The sequence below is a fragment of the Coturnix japonica genome, chromosome 2, assembly GCF_001577835.2.
Source record: "Coturnix japonica isolate 7356 chromosome 2, Coturnix japonica 2.1, whole genome shotgun sequence".
Classification (NCBI taxonomy): domain Eukaryota; kingdom Metazoa; phylum Chordata; class Aves; order Galliformes; family Phasianidae; genus Coturnix; species Coturnix japonica.
Genome location: NC_029517.1, coordinates 42,467,192 through 42,487,094, shown reverse-complemented (window position 1 = coordinate 42,487,094; position 19,903 = coordinate 42,467,192). Strand labels below are relative to the sequence as shown.

General features: G+C 38.3%; 1 protein-coding gene across 9 annotated transcripts in view; it reads right to left on the bottom strand.

The window, feature by feature from the left end:
• The window catches only part of ELMO1 (engulfment and cell motility 1), a 274,768-nt gene that overhangs the window by 162,765 nt on the left and 92,100 nt on the right, over positions 1-19,903 (bottom strand). For all 9 annotated transcript variants that reach the window (XM_032442431.1, XM_015854222.2, XM_015854221.2 and 6 more), the window contains 6 exons: positions 18,129-18,228; positions 12,779-12,930; positions 11,818-11,896; positions 8,917-8,967; positions 7,556-7,678; positions 6,109-6,240 (listed from right to left, as the gene is read on the bottom strand). In XM_032442431.1, the coding sequence (XP_032298322.1) occupies positions 6,109-6,240; positions 7,556-7,678; positions 8,917-8,967; positions 11,818-11,896; positions 12,779-12,930; positions 18,129-18,228 (637 nt within the window). The remainder of the gene's footprint in view (positions 1-6,108; positions 6,241-7,555; positions 7,679-8,916; positions 8,968-11,817; positions 11,897-12,778; positions 12,931-18,128; positions 18,229-19,903) is intronic.

The following is a 19,903-nucleotide window of genomic DNA, read 5'->3' as shown; positions in this document are numbered from 1 at the left end:
AGTGAACTCAGCTGCACAGTAAACAAGAATGATGGTTTAAACACATGGATTTGCTGGTCCCAGTTCTTGGTTAGTGTGCCTGATCCATGCACTCCTTCCTGTGCGATTACTGTCTCAGACCATCAGTACTACATTTATATAACCTTAATAGCATCTCTATCTAAGATATCAAGCACTGGGTACATTGTAAGGCCAGACGTTCCTGATAACAAAACTGAATAATTTTTTACTTAAAAAAAAAAATAAAATCTGTCTGGATTCCTCTTACTAAGTCTCATGCCTCCAAATTGCAGTAATTCTCTTGTATACCTTTGTTAAAACACATGGTCACAGCACGGTAAATTGATGAGTTCACAGTTCTCATTGGCCATCTCCCATTATACACACAAAGCCACCCGCCCAGCTTCCTAGAAGGCTGCACCCCAGAATCCCCTCCCCAAGGAAGGGAGACACAGGAGAAATCCGTGGGTGAAACACTAGTCCTGGGAGCTATCCTGCTCCTGTTACGCCAGGAAAGTATCTTCCAGAACCACACCTTAATCTTGAAGGACTCAGCAAATTTGAATGTCGCTGCAAAGGCTGGACTTTCAGCATGTCTTCTGCATTCCATTCAAACAACAAGAAACATGCAGAATGGTACTTCCATCAGACTTAGGTTTCCACTTAGTACTGAAAACACAGCATGCCATGACACTTGTTTTACAGTAAGTAGTAAACTTAAAACTATGCTTATGGACAGGATGCAGTAGGTTGCACACCTATTGGCAACCATCAGCACTATGGCATCTCAAAGATTTCACTATTCATGCTTTCAGGTGCTGTGACAGTGATAATTTGTTGTGTTGATCTCAGTGTCAGCTCAAGCCACATTCTGCACATCAGACCTAGGTTTTGCGATGAGCTCTTTAGATAAGTTTAAAACCTCATACGTTACAGATCTGCAGAGAATGCTGGGGAAAAAAAAAAAAAGAAAAGAAAAGAAATCCAGATTGCAAGAAAGCATCCCTATCTTTGTACTTATTTGTCTTGCATAGACACTAGGGCATAGGAACAAACGAGAACTTCAAAGGGGAAAAATATCGGTATGTGGTAGACCAAAAAGAAACAGTGCTTATAGTTCTACAAGACACTGCAATACGCAAGCCAAAAAAAGTAACTTCTTTCTCCCCAAGGTATCGTTCAGGCTAAACAGCATCCAGCTGCTGGCATTCAACTCAGAAATGGGAACTCACAGCACAAAACAGCGGTCTCTAGTGTTTCTAAGGCTGAAATGATTCTCTAAGTGATGCTATAGGAGTGAGCTGTTCAGTAGCTTTTGTGATCAATCTGCATTTGGTAGGACGCTATTGCCCTCTGCTGTGTGATTCTATAAATTCGATAGCAGTATTCTTTGGAATACACAAGGTTCAGTGCATTCCTAATAATGTCACGCCACATAAACACAGTAAATGAAGGACCTATACCCCCAGGTGATGGTTTAATAGCAAAGTACTAAAGAAAACAGTCCTGACAGATGATCAGTATTGCTGGAAAGAGATCTAAGTCTTCACTTAGAAAATGTTCTGAGAGATTACAATGCAGAGCCACACGCTGTATAATATTATAGAATATTAAGCTAATAAAATATTTCTTTGCTTTTTCTACAACTATAATGGGGACACATTTGGGTTTGGTTGGTTGGTATTTTTTAAGTAGAAGTTAAAAAAAAATAGATTAAATCATCTCCATAACAATTCGGGAATTCTAACTATAAAATTAATAACTGGGCTTATCAATAGTAGCTCTTCCAAATGTTAGTATAGAGTAATAATCTCCATAGTTGCATGCTTGGTATTATTAATCATTCCCTTAGATTTCCTTCCTCCACTCCATATTCTTGCAATCAAGCTTCTCTCTCAGAGACTGAAGCTGACAATGCAGTTCATTCCCAACTAAAACCAAAACAAAACAAAAACTAAGACATTCCTGTTGCCCTACTGGTTTTTTAAGATAATATTATGATAATATTAAGATAATATGCAGCCTGTTCTGAGCCTTCCTTTGCCCCATTTTCATGGTTCGGAGAAAAGGCTTAGAGAAAAAGCTATGACTAGAAAACAGGAGCTGAGTGGAAAGAAGTTAAGCAGAGGGACACACATTAAGACCACGAGGAAAGTGCCACAGCCAGATGTTTGGGCAGGCTTGAAGGATGGAGTACAAGAGTGGTGGGGCAGAAGATAAGACAGAAAAACAGGAGAAAGGCTTGGCACAAGCCAGGGCAGAAAAATATTCCTGCTTTTAGTACAAAGTGGTGGTGTTGCACTACTGATGTACACAGTATTATTAAGGTACATAAACATTTAAAACTTTTGCATCAGTTTAGCTATTTTCATTTGCTCAAAATCAGTAGTATTTGAGGTCCAGGGCTGTTATTTCCAGTGAATACATACGGTTCACGTGATACAGTAACAGGATTATACAGACAAATACTACTCACTTGAGAATAATAATAATGGAACAGATCCTCAAATTCTTTGCATTTTTTGTCTCACTTCTGCCACATACTGCTTAAAAAAGTAAACACAGCAATAGAAATCTACAACTATGTCTCTCTACTTAAAAGTTGATCAAATACTGAAAGTAAGACTTAACTATACAAGTACAGCCTCTCATAACACCAATGTACGATCTGGATTCCTCTTTCAAAACAGACCCACTCAGGAATCAAACAGAAAGACTTATTCCTGAAATACTGAAAAAATTCAGGTTCAAAATTGAATGATGGAATTTGGAGAAATGTTTGCAAATAACAGAGATCATCCTCTAGAAGTCACGAGGATAAAAAAATGAAAGAATGAATGTTATCTACATCCCTGTCTTACTCTGTTGATTCAATACTAAAGGGAATTTCAGTATTTTTTCCAGTCACACACTCCTACTAAAAAAAATTATGTTAAATGATGGGACACAAAACTCAACTACCTCTGCAGGTACAGATTTTTTCGAGCACAGAATGCAAGCTCTTATTCATAGCTGGTGAAAATACATAGCTATTTGTAGTGACTATGTTGAAAAATAGTCTTTTTTTAGCTGAGAAAGTGCTGTATAAATAGTGTTATTGAGCTCACTGGACTGGTTCTGGTTTACACGGAAATAAATAGGAACCCTTAATTTTGGAAGGACCTATGTATTTAATATACAAGATTATTTTTGATGTGCTGGAGCAGGTCCAAAGGGCAACAAGGTTAGTGAAGGGCTTGAGAATATGCCTTATGTGGAGAGACTGAGGGAACTGGGGCTGTTTAGTCCGGGCAACAGGAGGCTGAGGGGAGACCTCATTGCTCTCTTTTAGTATTTGAAAGGTACTTACAGTGAGAGTGGGGCAAGTCTCTTCTTGCTGCTGACAGGATGAAGGGAAATGGCCTCAAGTTGCACAAGGGGAGGTTTAGGTTGGATATCAGGAGAGACTTCTTTACAGAAATTAAATGAAATTCATGCTATTTAATTCACTCTTGACTCAGAAAAATAGTTCCATAGGGTGGAGAGCAGCTTACATCTCCTAGCAGAGTCATCTTCTGTTGTATTTGTGGGTGTTTTAGTAAATCTCCTCAAGAATGTCTCATTTGAAAATCTCTCCCCAGAATAAACTTCATGTAGGTCATCAAGACCATCTGAAACTGCCTAGTGGTTTCTTTAACTGGATATATATGTTCCTAACAATGTAGTTTTATAAATGGTATTGAGAAGTTTTGAAACTAGATCTGGACTTTTTCTATTGTTGACAATATATTAGCAATGTGGCAAAACTTTCTGATGTGGCTGAGAAAAATAAATAGAATTCCTGCATTTCCCAAGCAGAAAAAGAACAAGCAGTCCAAGAACTGCTGTATGGCTAGACATGGTTTTGTTCTTTCCCTCAGGAAGAACATTCAATCAGTTCAAGAAATTATCATTCTGACCACTACTACCAGTGGAACAAATGAAGACAGCATTCAAAGGCAGCCACTCAATTCATTGGTTTTCTTCTTGTGTTAAACAGCTAAAACGTGTCACTTGTGCTCACTGCTCAAAGCAAAAATTCTGTACAAGAGCAGAGTAACTACCCCCAAAATTTACAGTTAAGGTTCTTTATTTGTGCATTACTTCATCATTCTGTTAGTGGAATAATCTGCCTCCCTGTGGGATCCTTGTCATGGTGCTCTGAAAAGCTAACTTTCCCATATTTCCTATCTCACGTTATACTTATCCTCTTTTTATCCTTTCACATTTCCTTAATTGCTTGGATTTCAGCTCCCATTCTCTCATAGAGTTGATCCCCGTTCCTCGTTGGATGGCTACCAGAGTTACATTGCAAACACTGCTGCTGTAACCCTTCAAAACAGTTGATCTCTGTAGGCTTCCTAAAGAACAGCCCAAACAAGAATAATGAAGATAAGTCCCTGCTGCGCAGACACAGCAAGAGTTTCTGCAAACTCAGACAAGGCAGTAACACATTTTGGTTCACAGCAAGTGTCTTCTTCAAAACACTATCAGTTCAAACACACTGCTGTTAATGATGACTTCAGATCTGCAGAATCAACATCTATCCTGTGGGACAAACAAAAGCATTGGAAGAACAAGTGCTAGCCTGCAATCCCTATTGATATTTAGTCCTTTTAAACTGCAGGGAAACAGGAATAGAATTCAGAAAATCTGCGTGCTACTCCTGGTGCAGCTTGTATTGGATGCTGTGTTAGATAGTTTTTTAGCTCCAACTTTAACAAGACAAGTCTTTTAGAGGTGCAAGACACTTAAAAGAGTCAAGTGACAGTCAGAGCTGTACATCTTCAAAGTCTGATAAAACCTGAGTGCACAGCAGATACCCACAATTAGAGACGACTTGTTTTTGACTTTCTTTATTCTTCTATATGCCATAATCTGTACAGCTCCACCATGAAGTTAATACACCTCATCATTCCCCCTTGTCCCATCCCTAATCTAGGTTTGTCATCATTTCTTTCTTTGCTAGTGGTTATTTTTATATCACTTATGACATACAGTTTGTTTGGTCCCCTTTTCGGTTTCACTCATCACAAGTCAGAAGGTCTACATCCAGCTCATACATCTATAAACCAGGGCCTGCGTTTTTCTTTGGGCTTTGAGGGACCAAAGTCCTCTGCTCATCTCACACAGGAATTGCTTAGAAGCTGAGATAGCAATGATCTTCTGTAACACAGGAGGTGAGAACACACTGACTGACAACAACAAAAACAAACCACACTGAGATTCAAAAGCTTCCTCATATCACTCATTTTACTACCATACGTACAACTCTAAAATGCCGAGCTCTTTCCCTTCCCTCTACTTACTTCAGACTCCTTATAGATGCATTAGCACTGATACAGCAGTATTTTTTCCTCACTCATCAGTAATGAAAACAACTGTGAGAACCCAGAAAATCTCCTTCCAAAACCACAAGGAAACTGGATAATACTGAGCCCCAGGCCACAAAACTGAGCAAAGCACATAAACTGCACAGTGAGCTTGTACCAGTGCTTAAAACCACCCCATCTGTATCTGTGGCTACTGTACTATATTGAGTGCATATTTGTCATGCCAACAGCAAAGTAATGAATCATTCAAGATGTGAAGCATACAATTTTATCTAAGTAGAAAGAAAATCACATACTAACCATAACCCTACTCTCAGATGAAAGGAGTTCAAGCAAGCAAAACAGAAGGTCCTACAAGTAAATACCATAAAAGAGAACTACCTTTGATTTATAGTGCTCATCAGTGCACTCTATTAGTAAGAGCACAATAATTTAACAGGTCTGACGCAGATCCATTAGACAATGCTTGTTCATCAAAGATTCCATTAAGTCAAATTCATTACGGTATGATATACAAAACTGTGCTTCAAACTCAAATCATTATTTCTTCCATTTAACTCTCACTTCTGCTAAGCAATCACTTGGGGTTAAAAAGATTTGCAGAAAGATTAAGAAATTACGCTATTCTCCCATGGGTAACAGCCAGAAGATCCAAGTAAGAGATTTGACTGATTAGATAATGTACTGCAACAGATGCACTTAGCCATGTTCCTTCAGCCACTTCCAGTGTATGATCACTCAGGGTTCAAATACTCACAATAAATCCAAGTTTTTTATAGTCTCGAGTATACATAGATTTGCGTTTCTCAATACTGCCACTACTGTTGTTAGGTTCCAATTCTGCATCAAATGCAATTCTTCGGAGTTCAAATATGATATCCCGTTGAGCCTGAGTCAAGACAAATGTTAAAAACAATTGTTAAAAACAACCCTCATTTTAATAATCAGTTCCACAAAGACTGTTTCAAAACAGCCCAACCTTAATCTGAATTTTCTACTTGTTTCTCAAATGCTGTCAACAAGAATGACTTTGTGGTTCTAATTTTCCAAAGGGTTTCAAATTTGTAGGATTCACATGCAGAGATGTTTAAAGGTTGGTTGCCAGAAGTTGGACTCGTGTTAGCAGGGTCCCTAACTATATGCTTCATTTTAACCACAGTCATGAAACCACAGAAGCCAAGAGATAACCACCATTTCAAATAAAGCTGATACTTAGGCAATTTCCTGACTTAGACTGAGACAGTTTAACACTCAGTGACCTTTTTGGTGACTGTCCATTTCTGTTGGCGAGGAGATGGGCAAGAGAGGGTTTGCTGACGTTACACATAACTGGAAATGCCTCAAGCCATGACTATCCTACCATCAATACAAATAATGCAGCCTCAACCCCTGTATTCAGATATGCACTAGGTAACTACATTTACGTACTCTTAAAACTCAAGCTTTCCTGTCTCAAACTATAGAAGCAGGAAAAGGAAAATCCTATATCGCAATGTTATTTAAATTTATGACCATCTTGCCCCCTCATCTCCTTTTCTTCAAATCATCAGTAAGTCTAGACAGAGCTCTCTCTTAAAAATGAAATCAGCTTCCCATTTGTACACGGCCTTAAAAAGGAACCACAAAAAAAAAAAAAAAGTCAACAAAATTCATCTTCTCTATTTCTCCCTGATTCTATACTAACACTTGAACCTCTTTGGGAAGTCTTTTTTTGCACAACAAATAGCATTAAAGCTGGTTTCTGGACACAACGAGCATTAAGATGAACAACTACTGTACAGGTTCACAGCAACAAAAATGAGTTTCCTTGTAACACTGAGTTCAACTCTAGAGTGTCAGATTTAAACATTCTTTTTTGCTCTATTGAAGTACTTTTAAGAACTACGCATCTCTGTCGATTCTGAAAAGCATAAAAATGAAAAGTTTTGCTTCAGAGCTTTAATTCAGGATGAAAAAAAATTCAGTTCATGAAACAACATAAAAAAGAGAAAGGCCTGGCCATTTTGCTGTACTTCTGTACATGGAATACAATAGCCAGTTCATCTTTTGACATACAGAAAACAAAACCGAACATCACATCTTGAAAGAGAGAGAGAGATTGTGCAGGCATTCCTGGCAGTGTCTTTTCTTCCCTAAAGAACTTCAGGCACAGCAGTGAGTAGCTGACTTCTTCCTGTTCTAATAAGATCATGTCAGACACTTACCTGATCCTGTGGATCCATTTTTGTCATCATTCTGTCTTCCAGAAGGTTAAAAGTAAGTACTTGGAGAACGTAAAGTTGATGCGCCATTTCATTATTGATGGCCCTCTGTGCCCTGATAACATGCTGTAAAAGAAAGAAAGACTGCAGTGAATGCCACTGTATCAGAAAATCACATTAGCTGGACTCCGGTATTTTCATTTCACAACTGTGATCTACATGAGGGATATGGCTTAGAAATGTGTTAGTGTACAGTACCTTACATATACAATACAGAACTACCCCATTCACAAAGCAGTTACCAACTAGTGGATAGTTTAAAAATCCCTGTTGTGCCTAAAACCAAATAGCTACAGGCGAAACAGGCCCAGGTTACTAAACACAGCAGGGAAGACATAAGGAAAGTCAAAAGGAGATGAGTACAACAGTTGAAACTATATTTCACTGAAGCTTCAGAGAAAGAAAAACTATCTGCCAAAGGCTACTGAAGTAGCATCTTATGACAGTAAACAAACACTTAAGAATATTATCCACATGCTTCTACCAAATTTCTTATGATCACAAGCAATGCAAAAACATGCTGCCTTAGGAAACAGATTTCCTGTTTTTTGTGTGTGAGTTTGTTGTTGCTGTTTCTTTTGCATGTATCACTAAAATAACGACAGAGAGTGAAAAAGGGAAAATGTTTGTTTGTTGCTGTTTGGTGTTGCTTTATACTGCCCACTAACTCACAACAGATACTGAACTCACTCTTTTTAAGAACTATACATTATTCCTTTGCAGAACTGATCTATGCTAAGGTTGATGTCAAAATCCCTACGACTTCCAAAGGTAGTTGAAGTAAGTCTTTATAGACCATTCAGTAACTTCACTCTGGGCTATATATCCCGCTTCCTTTATCCAAGTGGCAACAAATCGTGTGCAACTTGATACCAAGATACAAAGTCACCTTTAGAACCTAAAAACACAGAAGCTGATTTTGCAACTGTAAAGCCCTATGCGGCTTGCATGGTTTTCATCAGGTCTAAAACCTAACACAAAGGACTTACTATAAATGCTTTAGACATTCCCTAAACTTCACAGCCAAGTTCACATTCTCAATGGGAAGAAATTGCCTGAAATACTGTTTTTTTCATTCTGCATTGTACTGTCATGAAGAAATAAGAATTTATTGGGCTTGAAAAACACCCTTTCTAATCACTAGTTTTGAACCCATTCAATAATGAGATCTTTGTCTTGTACATTAAAGGCTTCCAAATATATCAAAATGCAAAGAGCAATGAAGATAAAACATAAGCACATCAAAGCTCAATCCAGCTTTTCTCTCTGCTAGTGAAAAGTAACGCTGAAAATTACATACTTACAGTTAGGATAATGGAGCGGAGCTGCTTTTGTGCCAAAATGTTTGCCATTTCCTGATTTAGAAAAAAGAAAAATAGAAACAGGTATTTTAGTGCTATTCCTATAGCAACATACCAATTGATAAGGCTTTAGTCTTAAGTTTCTGCAGTGTTTCTTGTAAGAAAAATGAAGCAGCTTATCAATTACAACTGTAAGAGTTATTTTTGGTGCCACAAACTCAAGATTACTTTGCTATGAAAAAGGGACAAAGAAAGTTAAAGGTTTATTAAGCTGAAGACTTTGGTGATCCAGTAACAGCAACATAAGATCTCAGAGGAGACTTCTGTGGGTTAAACAGTGCTTCTTCACACACCTGTTCAAGCACAACTCCCTCACAACTCCCACTCCTCAACAACACAGCATGAGCACCTTTCAATCTGTCAGTCAGGCCTTTAAAACCAGACATCAAACAACACACACATTTATATTAATATTTTGGCTGTTTCAAAGCCACATTCTCTAATTTTTAGATTACAGCTCAACACTGTTTTTTCACGGTAACTAATACTTCTCCCCTGTATGTTAGTAGCAGTGTTGGCACTGGTCCACTGTTTTGCCTTCAGTTAGTTTCTCTTTCTAGAAGTAACAGTCAAGTTTCTATCAACCAGGATATGTTTTGACTTTCTCTCTCAGGCATCTGGCCTTGGCTGTCCATGCTGCAAGCTACCCTAAAATGCATAGGAGAGAGTATTTTATACTGATCAAGCATGAGAGCTTGGTCTCCTCAATCATGCCTAACAAGCACATATCCTGTCTTTAACTTTCATGCTTTCCATGAATACATGGGTGTGAACACATGCCAGCATACATGTTGCATATATCAATGCATCTAATGAATTTGGATAATTTGGGCAACGTATTGCACTCTGCTATTTAGATGCTGCTCGTTACATGAGTAAAACAGCTAATAACAAACCTTACCCTCATGTGTCTAATCAATGATCTGTTAGTGTATCACAGACCTACATAATACAGCACAGCAAATAATTGTTGACACTTGCTTAAGAACATTCTTAAAATGCATTATCATTCTGCACAGTCGCCAGCACATCAAAATAGAGGAATAACGAGGAAGAAAGAAGGGACCAATACCAAGAGAATCCCAGCTTATAGTTTTTAAGCCTATTTTTCCGGCAAAGCTGGTTTCAACTTCACATAACAGCTGAAGAATGAATGATACAGACACATCAATTCTCTATGGAAATGCCCAACTGAACTGCAGGGGGAGTGCCAGGAACGTGAAACAACTCATGTTACACAGCACAGACTAGCTTTGTTACTGTGCAGCTATACCCGGCAAAAAGATGGACAGACTAATTATGAGCTAGGGCATTCTTTTTTTTTTTCTGCATTCAAGATAGAAGCTGAAAATTCACTTCAATTTTTGGAGACAATAAAGCTGTTACTTGATTCGTATATGTGGAAGTTAAGATGCTGTTACCAGAATATCATTTGTGTCCACTGAACCAAAAACTATGACAGGGGCATCAAGAATTCATAAAACCTATTACTATAGCAAAACCAACTTTGTCTCCAAGACACCTGCATGGCTCTTAGCAGCTGATGAGCTGTCTTCTCTAAAACAAGTACTGTAGTAACATAGGAGAACAAAAATTACATGACAAAAGTTGCCACCTCACTTCTCATAGAAACGTGTCCCTGAGAAAATGCAGACAGTTTGAAGGGGCGGGGGGAGAAGCTCTTCAAACATTCACAGTATCATTTCACTGCACAACATCTCTTTTTTAACATATAAAGTTCTCTTTCCTCATTTTTAAATAACCTGGGTATTTTTCTAGATGATTTAGTCCTTAACAGTGGCAGAGGAAGCAAGGTAACAAGAGAAGCCTCATTAAAAACTTGAAACCTCTTGGTTTTTTGCATTACAGAAATGGGGGTGGAAGTGTTTAAAAAATAATAAATTAAAAAGTAAAGACAGATATCAGTGTGACTTTAAATCCTTTTCTTAAGTGCAAGGCAGTCGCTCGTGTCATACCAGGTCCCCTACCATGGCAGCAGTGAGGGTGTCTCCTTGCATCAAACAGATTTTGGTGCAGGACTAGTCCCGAACTTGTTCAAGTTCTGGCAATCTGCAGACATTTCTCACACGTTCTTGTGAAATAAGGTTTTGTACAAATGACTTGTTTATTAAACATTTTCTATTTCCAATTTTATTTTGTATTATGTTCATTTAAACATTCTCCAGTGTTGAAAAGTGCAAATAAATCAAAGACAAATCCTCATGAGGATTTATCAGAAGCTCTCAATAACCTCATTTTGGTCACTGCAAGAATTATCATCACTGTTCCTGGTGATGGAAATACTAAATAAATAAATGACTAACTCTGTTATGACACAAGCTAATTAGTTGATCAACATGGATGTAACTCTTCTATTTCATAATGCAAATACATTCAATTGCTTAGCATCAGCTCACAATCTTGAAGTATTTCCTTTTGAAGCTTCTGATCTCTGGCCCTAAAGTTAACTTAAAATAGTTCACTGACATTCATGAAATGCTTACATGCAGATAGTCCCATTATCGAAAGGAACATGCTTTTTATTAAGAAATCTGGAGGGGGAAATGACTTACCAAAAAATAGTCTGGGTTTACAAGCTGTGCTGGCAAAGAGTTCAGTACAATAAATACTACAGCCAGCCACAGTCAATATGGTTCATGTGAGGTTACAGGGAACTACAGAATCACAGAAGAATGCTTAACCCTTCCTAAAACCAGTACAAGATGGAGGTAACTCCACTAAAATGAATACTATTACACCAGTGACACTAGTGACTGGGACAACTACATGTACAAATATAGTGTGTTTCCTACCTGTATATGGATATAAAACCCAACAACTGACCTGCCTCTTGTCATCCGGGGCTTTAAGGAAAAGTGCATTTATTACTGCAATGGTATACGTCTGGATTTCTTGGTCTGTCCTGTTTGGGAGAAAATCATAAACATGAGATATGAACACAAACACACGAGATATAGAAACTGACTTTCCAGTTGCATTACTACCAGTAGAGGCTGAGGGACTGTATGCACTTAAAGTTACTCATATAAAAGTTAGGTAATTAGTCACTCAGGTTCTCTCTGTTATTAGTAAGAGAAACATGATGCTCAGCATTCAAGAAAGGTGAAATGAATAACAACCTCAAAGCGCCATTAATCCTCCACTAATTACAGCCAGAGCTCAGACAATGAGCTCCATCCAGATGCCCAGATGCCCCAGCTACAGGTAGGAAGAAGAAACTCTAAAGTGCCCAGAAGAAAACCTTCTTGATATTAAAAGCTTTCCAGGTGAGTAGAAAGTGCCCCAGCTAGGCGATATGCATAACCAGTTTAAAACGCATTGCCCTGTGCTAAAAGAAGTGGTTTCCATCCACTGAATCACAGCACATTATTGCTAAAGAAAAGGCTTCTCTCTTTGTAAATGTACCTTCAAATGAAGTTGATCAGGTTTTGTCTTACATGTTTCCCAGAGGCTGACTTGCAAAACCATACTATCTGTATGCTAATGGTGTTAAGCATTTAACCACAACCAATACTAGCTGCTCTCCTTTTTCCTCCCCATTTCTAACCACGCAGGCAGTTTTGCATCGAGAAAAAAATAATTAGTAGTAGAAGTAATAATACTAGAAGTCTATGATCGAGCAACTCCAGAAAGCTGGCTATTTGCCATTCAACCACTTACAACAGATGTGGAAGTTACACAGGAGGTTACTAGTCTTTATATCACTCCTTTTCTAAATGTTGTGCTCATTTGGAAGAATTAAAATTAAATATCAGCATATTGAGTGGCATTTGAATATACTCACCCCTGGAGATGTGGGATTAGCTGCCCAATTGTGATCTCCTGTGCCACCTTCTGGTACAGATCATGGCTATTGAGCACCATCGATTCCAAGATTGCTAGTGAGCGTTGTAAGATAGAGATGTCTGAGGCAAATTTGTTCACGTAGCTTGCTATCTACAAATTAAGACATTCAGAGAATTTGAGTCTTCTCATAAAACCAGGAAAAGAGAAGAAACAAGCTGTAGCGTTGCCTCAGAAAAGTGTTGAGAGTAAAAGTAGTTTTGTCTACATGCCAGGCAACTGCTAATACCTGAGAGCAGACAGTCAGGCACTGCAGGAACCTTCAGAGGACACAGTGGCACAAGATTTTTCAGCTGGCACGAATCACCTCAGTTTCATGTCAATACTAACAGCCACAAAATATATGATTCCATATTAAGTTATGCACAAGATAAATCAGTTTTAAAGAACAATAGCTGCTGCATTTTCTTTGTGAGGGAAACTTTGGAACGGATAACAAAAATTCTGCTCATTTTCTCCAGTATCTGTGCAGTCAGTGCTCTCTAAACAAGCTCCTAGGTTAAAAATCAATGGTTGCAAAAGAGAAATTCACATCTAACTTTCTGACAAAAAGCATCTCCAGCAAAATATGCTACATTTTTCTTTCTTCTTACCAACAATAGCTCTCTCCAGATTACAAATTAAAACTCTCTTGATTAGCATTTATTGGCACAATTGATTATGTAACTCTAAATACAATCTAGTCTTGCTGCTTGTGCATTAATTGCTGTCACTCTTACTGAAAGCTGCTATGAAGGCATGGCACACTGGTAGAAACCACGTCTGACCTATGCTTTTTAGCAGCACGGCAACGAATTGCTGCATGCTCACATATGCAGAGTCAAAACAGCTGCACAGAATGATGTAGCAGCATGTGTTCCTTTGAGTGCTCCACAGCCTTCTCCCAGAAAAGACTCTCGCCTTCTGCTGACAAAGGAAGTGAGAACTGCTTGGGTTTTCTTCAGATGCACCAACATCAGCACAGACAAGCAAAAAAGTACCCAAGAAAGTACAGGCAAACTAGGGGGGGGGAAAGTCCTGTGACCAGTTATTTATTCTTTGTAGCCAAGTAATAGGCTTGAGACAGGGTCACTGCAGCCTATTAAATACATTCTTTCCAGAAAACCTCAAGTCTATCCCTTCTTAAGTAGTAACACTTCAGCAGTTTTGATACTGGAAGTTCACTTAAACCCTTGTATAGATTTCCTTTTGGAGGAAGAAAGGCACGCCAAATGCTTGGAAAAGATGCCCAGGCAACTGTAAAATTCACAGTATTGACATGTGCACAATAGTGCTTATGCCCTCGTGACATTCTGCATAATGCTGAAGCAGCAGACTCCTGCCTTCTCCCCTTCACACTTTATAAAAATAACTTTGGTTAAGACTGTGAAGAGGGAGGGATGGATTTCTTTTTCTTCTAATCTACTGCATTGTTGTTTACTGCTCTGCTACTTGCATTGCACCACCACAGCAAGCACATGCTCTGCAGAATGCAACTCTGTTCATGAAACAGAAATTGGAATGAAACATAAATTGCATGCATGGGGAATAGGTGGAGAAGAGACTTCTGCTCTGGACTTTCAATACCTGCTGTCTGCAAGTCCTGAGCAGAATTATTATTTACATTAGTAAATAATGCATCATGTGCGGTTTAAGGTGATGAGCTGCATCTCAGCAGCTCTGTATTACCTTACCTCTGTTAATGCTAATTGTTTTCTGATGCACTGTATCAGGGCTGCCAGATGTCCACATGTCCCACAGCACATACAGTGGGCATACACAGATCAGCTTTGCACTGCTCACTAAACTCAAGTGTGCTCTGGATGTCTCAATCACCAGGCGTACATGGACCAACTGTGCAGCAGGAATACAATGTACCCAGAACGTATTCCAAGTTGTCAGACTACTGTCATCCTCTTCAGAGGCCCTGACATGAATTGCTCTTTGTGCAGCACTTCTTTCCCTCCATAGTTCAAGTGCTGGTGTGAAAGCTTCACTGGGATATAACATATTCCTACCAGGGGCCTGATGCACCAATCTACTTATAGATAGCTGAAACCTCAGCTTAGGAAAGGCTGCCTCAGACACATTCATTCTGAATAGAATAGAAGCGACTGGATGCAGTTTCAAGGGAAGTTAGGTGTCAGAATGCCCTCACACATTCGAGCTCAGTGTTATGCTGAAACAGGACCAAAATGAATGGAGTAAAGGCAGGTAGGAATGCTAAAGAGAACTAGACTACATATTCTGAGCTCTCTTCCCATTTCAGCATCACCTAAAGTCAGGGAAGAATTCAAAAGTTAAAGGCAAACAAACAAATAAAGCAACCAAAAAAAAAAAAAAAAAAAAAAAAAAAAAAAAAAAAAAAAAAAAAAAAGAAACAATCAAAAACCACCATAACCACCACGGCAAAAATAACTGAAGGAAACACATTTGATTTTCAGAAATGTCCATTAGATATTTGCCTGGACCATTTTAATGTCTGCAAATGAAAATAACAGGAAAATCCGAGGCAGTTTTGTAATGGTAAAGGCCTAATGCACATATCTTATTTTCAGGTAAGGAACTACAGTTGCACTTCACTACAGAAGAAACAACTGGCAGCTGTGAGACACAGAGATACCTTTCTCACCGCCACTCACGTCTCCAGCACAGCGCATTTTGGAAGACAGAGTAAGCAGTTCGTCAAGGTTAAGACTGCCTCACACAGTTATGAAACAGTACTTACATAAGTAATTCTAAGAGATCATTAAGAACATCTCAACAGACACTACAAGCCTTTATTTTATTTCTCCTCCTGTAGAAATCAAAGAGCAGAGTTCCAAATTTGGGCATTTTATTTTGATATCAAATTATCATGACATATTTTAGAACTGGGCAGCCCTCAGGCTACTACAGAACCTCAGTCTAAACAAGCTTTATTGTCATGAGGAAGAAAAGAGCCTTGAAAGATACTGTTGTAAGAAAGTTTCTCAAATTAGGATATTTTCCCTGAAGATAAGGGAACAAAGCCCTGCTTGCAGGTGTCAATTCTTATTTGCAGTAGTTAGAATAGCAGTCTTAACATACCCACAGGATGGGAGAGGGACTGCTTTCAACACCATCTAGTTACTTACTTGAAGCATTCAGAGGTTCCCTTGAGATCTCCTCCAGCTTCTACATTTATAGTTAGGAAATTATTTATTCAAGATATTAAAAAAAACCCCAACAACAAAAACAAAACAAAACAAAAAAACAAAAACAAACCCAAAAACTACAACAAAACTTATTCAGCTTAATGCCTTCCCATTGCAATTCAGCTTCCATGTGACAAGAAAGACAGCTTCAAAGGGCAGAAGCACTTGAAGCAGGGTTGCAGAGACTCAGCTAGCAGAAAATTATCTCAACTCTTATCCATCCTGCCATCCACTTGAGCTAGCTCATCAGCAACCTCAAGTGGTCTGCCAAAAGCTAAGTTTGGAGGAGCAAAGAACAAAGCTGCAGCTCCCCACCAAAGAATGTCAGTTCTTCCAGTGCTCCTTTCAGTTTGTCCCTCGCACACAGAGCACCGCTGAGGACACAGCTGCTCTGCCTCTCAAGTGCTTGGTAGATCTGGACATGCCTCTGCCCCTTTCCTGTATTTCTCTTATCCTTTGTCCATTTCCTTTCTGGCCTAGTATTCTTCCCTATTCTTTGCTTTGGCCCTTTTCAACCAATTTCACTTCTGGTTTTTACTCGTCAAGATAACTCAGGCACTTTATGAGAATAATCCTGTTAGATTTAATTCATTAATTTACAACGCTGTCCAGGACGTAGAAACACCTGACAAAAAAGAGGAGCGATTACAGGGGTGCACCACATCTTGCTGTTGTCCAACGTAAAGGGCAAAACATATTGAAAGAGTAAAACAAAAACAGTAATTATGAATCGTTAACAAGGCAGATTGACTTCAAGTCATTTTAGCAAATTCCTTACTATATGTGTTAGTAGCCTCCTCCAGCAAATAACATATTCTAGGCTGGACTTTCTGAACCATGAAGTGAGTTAAAACACAGGTGTACCATCTTCTTTGCCATATTGAGATCATCATAAACTACTTAGCCTACAAGATCAACAAACAGAAGTCCAAAACATAATATTAATCTCTCTCACGAATAACACTTATCATTATAATGACCCAAAATTGAACTCCAAAAATCTAGTTATCTTTTCATAGAATCATAGAATTGCTCAGGTTGGAAAAGACCTTAAAGATTAAGTTACCTAACCGTACTACCCTAACAACACTCTGCTCAATCATGTCCCTGAGTGCCACATCTAAATAGTTTTTAAACACATAATTCATAACTGTTCGTTTCTTTCACTTCTGACAAGCAATGTAAATTTCTGCTTCCTTTAGGCGGTAATGATTTTCCAATCAAATTTAAACAAGAAGTCTGACACATTTTCTTGAAAAGGAAGGACATCTTTGCCAAAGGTGACGTTATCATTACAGTGAATTGTCTCTGACATCATTTGAACTCATACAAATGCACTTTAATGTAAGACAAACTTCAACTTCAGCATGTTTTGAAAAAAAATACTTGGAAAGAGTTTTTGGTTTTGTTGTAAACAGAAGAGCCAACTTATTTGATTCCAACCCACCAATATTTAAGTTGAGAATAAATAACAACAGGTAAATCAATAACAAAATCTTTTTCTCTGACATCTGTTACATTTCTGCATTTCAAGAGCACTTTGCTGTTTCTGCTGCTCACATGCATCTACCACGTGCAAGAAAAGAAGAAAAATATTGCAGATCGTGGAAAAATCTTTTTCCAAAAGCTTAGACCTTAGTTGCAGGATTCAGGGAGCTGGAGTCCGGCTTGATAAACTCTGGAGATTTCAGCTTAATAATTTCAATTTGTAAACTAACTCATTTCTCTTCCTTCCCTATCCTCAAAGGAAACATTTCAGTGCTGTTTTTATTCCAAGATACATATCATTACTCATTTTAATTTACATTAAATCTAAACACTATTTTCTGCTTTGATTGCCTGCTATCTGCACAAGGAGGTCACACTCTAACTGAGCAAGCAGCAGCCCATGTAATAAGCCTAACATAGCGTTGATCCAATTTCACTTGCGTTGAATTCAGTAGAAGTTGGGCTAGATCCTGAAGTTACAAATACTTGTACATTTAAATAGGACATCAATCTCATTTTCGTATACCGTTTTGACCAAGCAGTCACCTAAACAATGCACCTGAAGGAGAGAAAGCACAACTCACCTCAAAAATGTTCAAGTGTAGAAGCAAATTTGCACAGAACACATAACATTGATCACAAACTTACCTTTTTAATGAATGCCACAGAGAATGTATCCCACGATACAATCCCATGATCCATCAGCTCAACAAATGCAGTCAGTGTAAAGGACAACATATCTCCAAAGCTGCAAGAGATAGGAGTCATGACTACAGTTACAGTTATGCAGCGTGGCAATGACTGAGGGAAGAAAGTAGCAGGAAGCTTTCAGAAAGGCAGGAAAACGAAGCCAAACATGGACTAAGAAGCAGCAAAAAAGCAAGAGAAGCCATGCAATGAATAGTCTCCAAAGCAATTTTGCATGGACATCAAGAATAATCACCTAAAAGAAAGCAATTTAGTAAGAGAAGAGCTAAGTCCTAGGAAAAAACCACATGAAGTGCTCAAGGAAATCAGAGTCCAACTAAACTTCTTTTATCTATTTCAAAATGTTAGAACTAACAGGAGAGTTAAGAACAAGAACATGGATCAAATTGCTTAGAGGTTGCAGGCCACTACACTGCAAAGTAGTGCAGTAGTTACCTGTGAACTTGAGATTCAGTGCGTCTTTGTATTAATTATGTTCAATGCAAGTTTAAACTCATCATAAAGAACATGCTTGAAATTGACTAGCTGTACACTTATTTTCCATGTTAAAACCAATGTATATAGATCACCTTCATTTCTATGTACCCTCATGGTACCCAACAGTCAGCAGCCACAATGATTTCAATGAAACCATTCAACAAGGTAACTACTCAGTACAAAAAGCAGTGTACGGAGCTCTAAAAGCAGCAGTGTATTACCTCTAAGGGCACGCCAAAAATGCCTAGAAGGTGCTCTGCCACTAAGACATTTACAAGCTTAAGCATGCAATCAACCTAAATAACATGAATATTCCCACTGACTTTAATGCAGCAGCTTACCTAATAAAAAGACAAAATTAAAACTCATAGAATTGGTACTACAATGCTCAGTATGTTGGAAAACTGAGTCTAGTAGAATAGCTATAGTTAAGGAGGGCAATTAGTAATACTTCCATGACTTGATCCCCTATACTGTCCCGGACCATCCCAACCCAAATTAGGGGACATTCACGCAGAGGGAAGGCATTCACTGCAGGTCAAAGGCAGGAAATCAATTTAAAGGCAGTAATTCCAATAGCCATTTTTTACAGATTCAATATAATCTGCATTAAGGCTTCTTGACACCAAAAGAAAAAGCTTTAGTGACCCCCTCACTTAGGATAGTTCATCAAAACTCTGCAAAACCCTTCACTAAAATGAAACTTGCTATTCTTGACATTTTGGGTTAGGAGGGAACTATATACATCCCTCCCCTTCCAAAGTAAGGGCAGCTACCATGTCTTTGATTATTTATGACAAAATGAAAAAGACATATCAAAGAGTAAACAAGAAAAATAGTGTCTTTAAAATAAAATAATAAATCACTGTTATTCTACAAGGAATACTTTGTCCAGCCATATGTGACTGTTTGACTTACAATTCTACAAATCTTTGAGGAATCAAATTAGGCTTAAAATGTCATCATTAGCATTCCAAATAACCAAGGATTTCATAAAAAGAAAACAATACCGCTCTGTAGGAAATATAATCAGCTCCAGTCCTCTCATTCTCCCCAGCCCATTCTTTTTGCATGTAATGGTTATTTATGAATGCCTAAATAAAAATGCATCCCTTGGAAAGAGCTTCTTTGAAAAAACTTGCATGGATATTCATGCCAGAATACTTCCACGAATATATGGAATGTCAGAATTTTATAAGGCCAGACTAAATTATATAAGAAGAAAAAAAAATTGATTA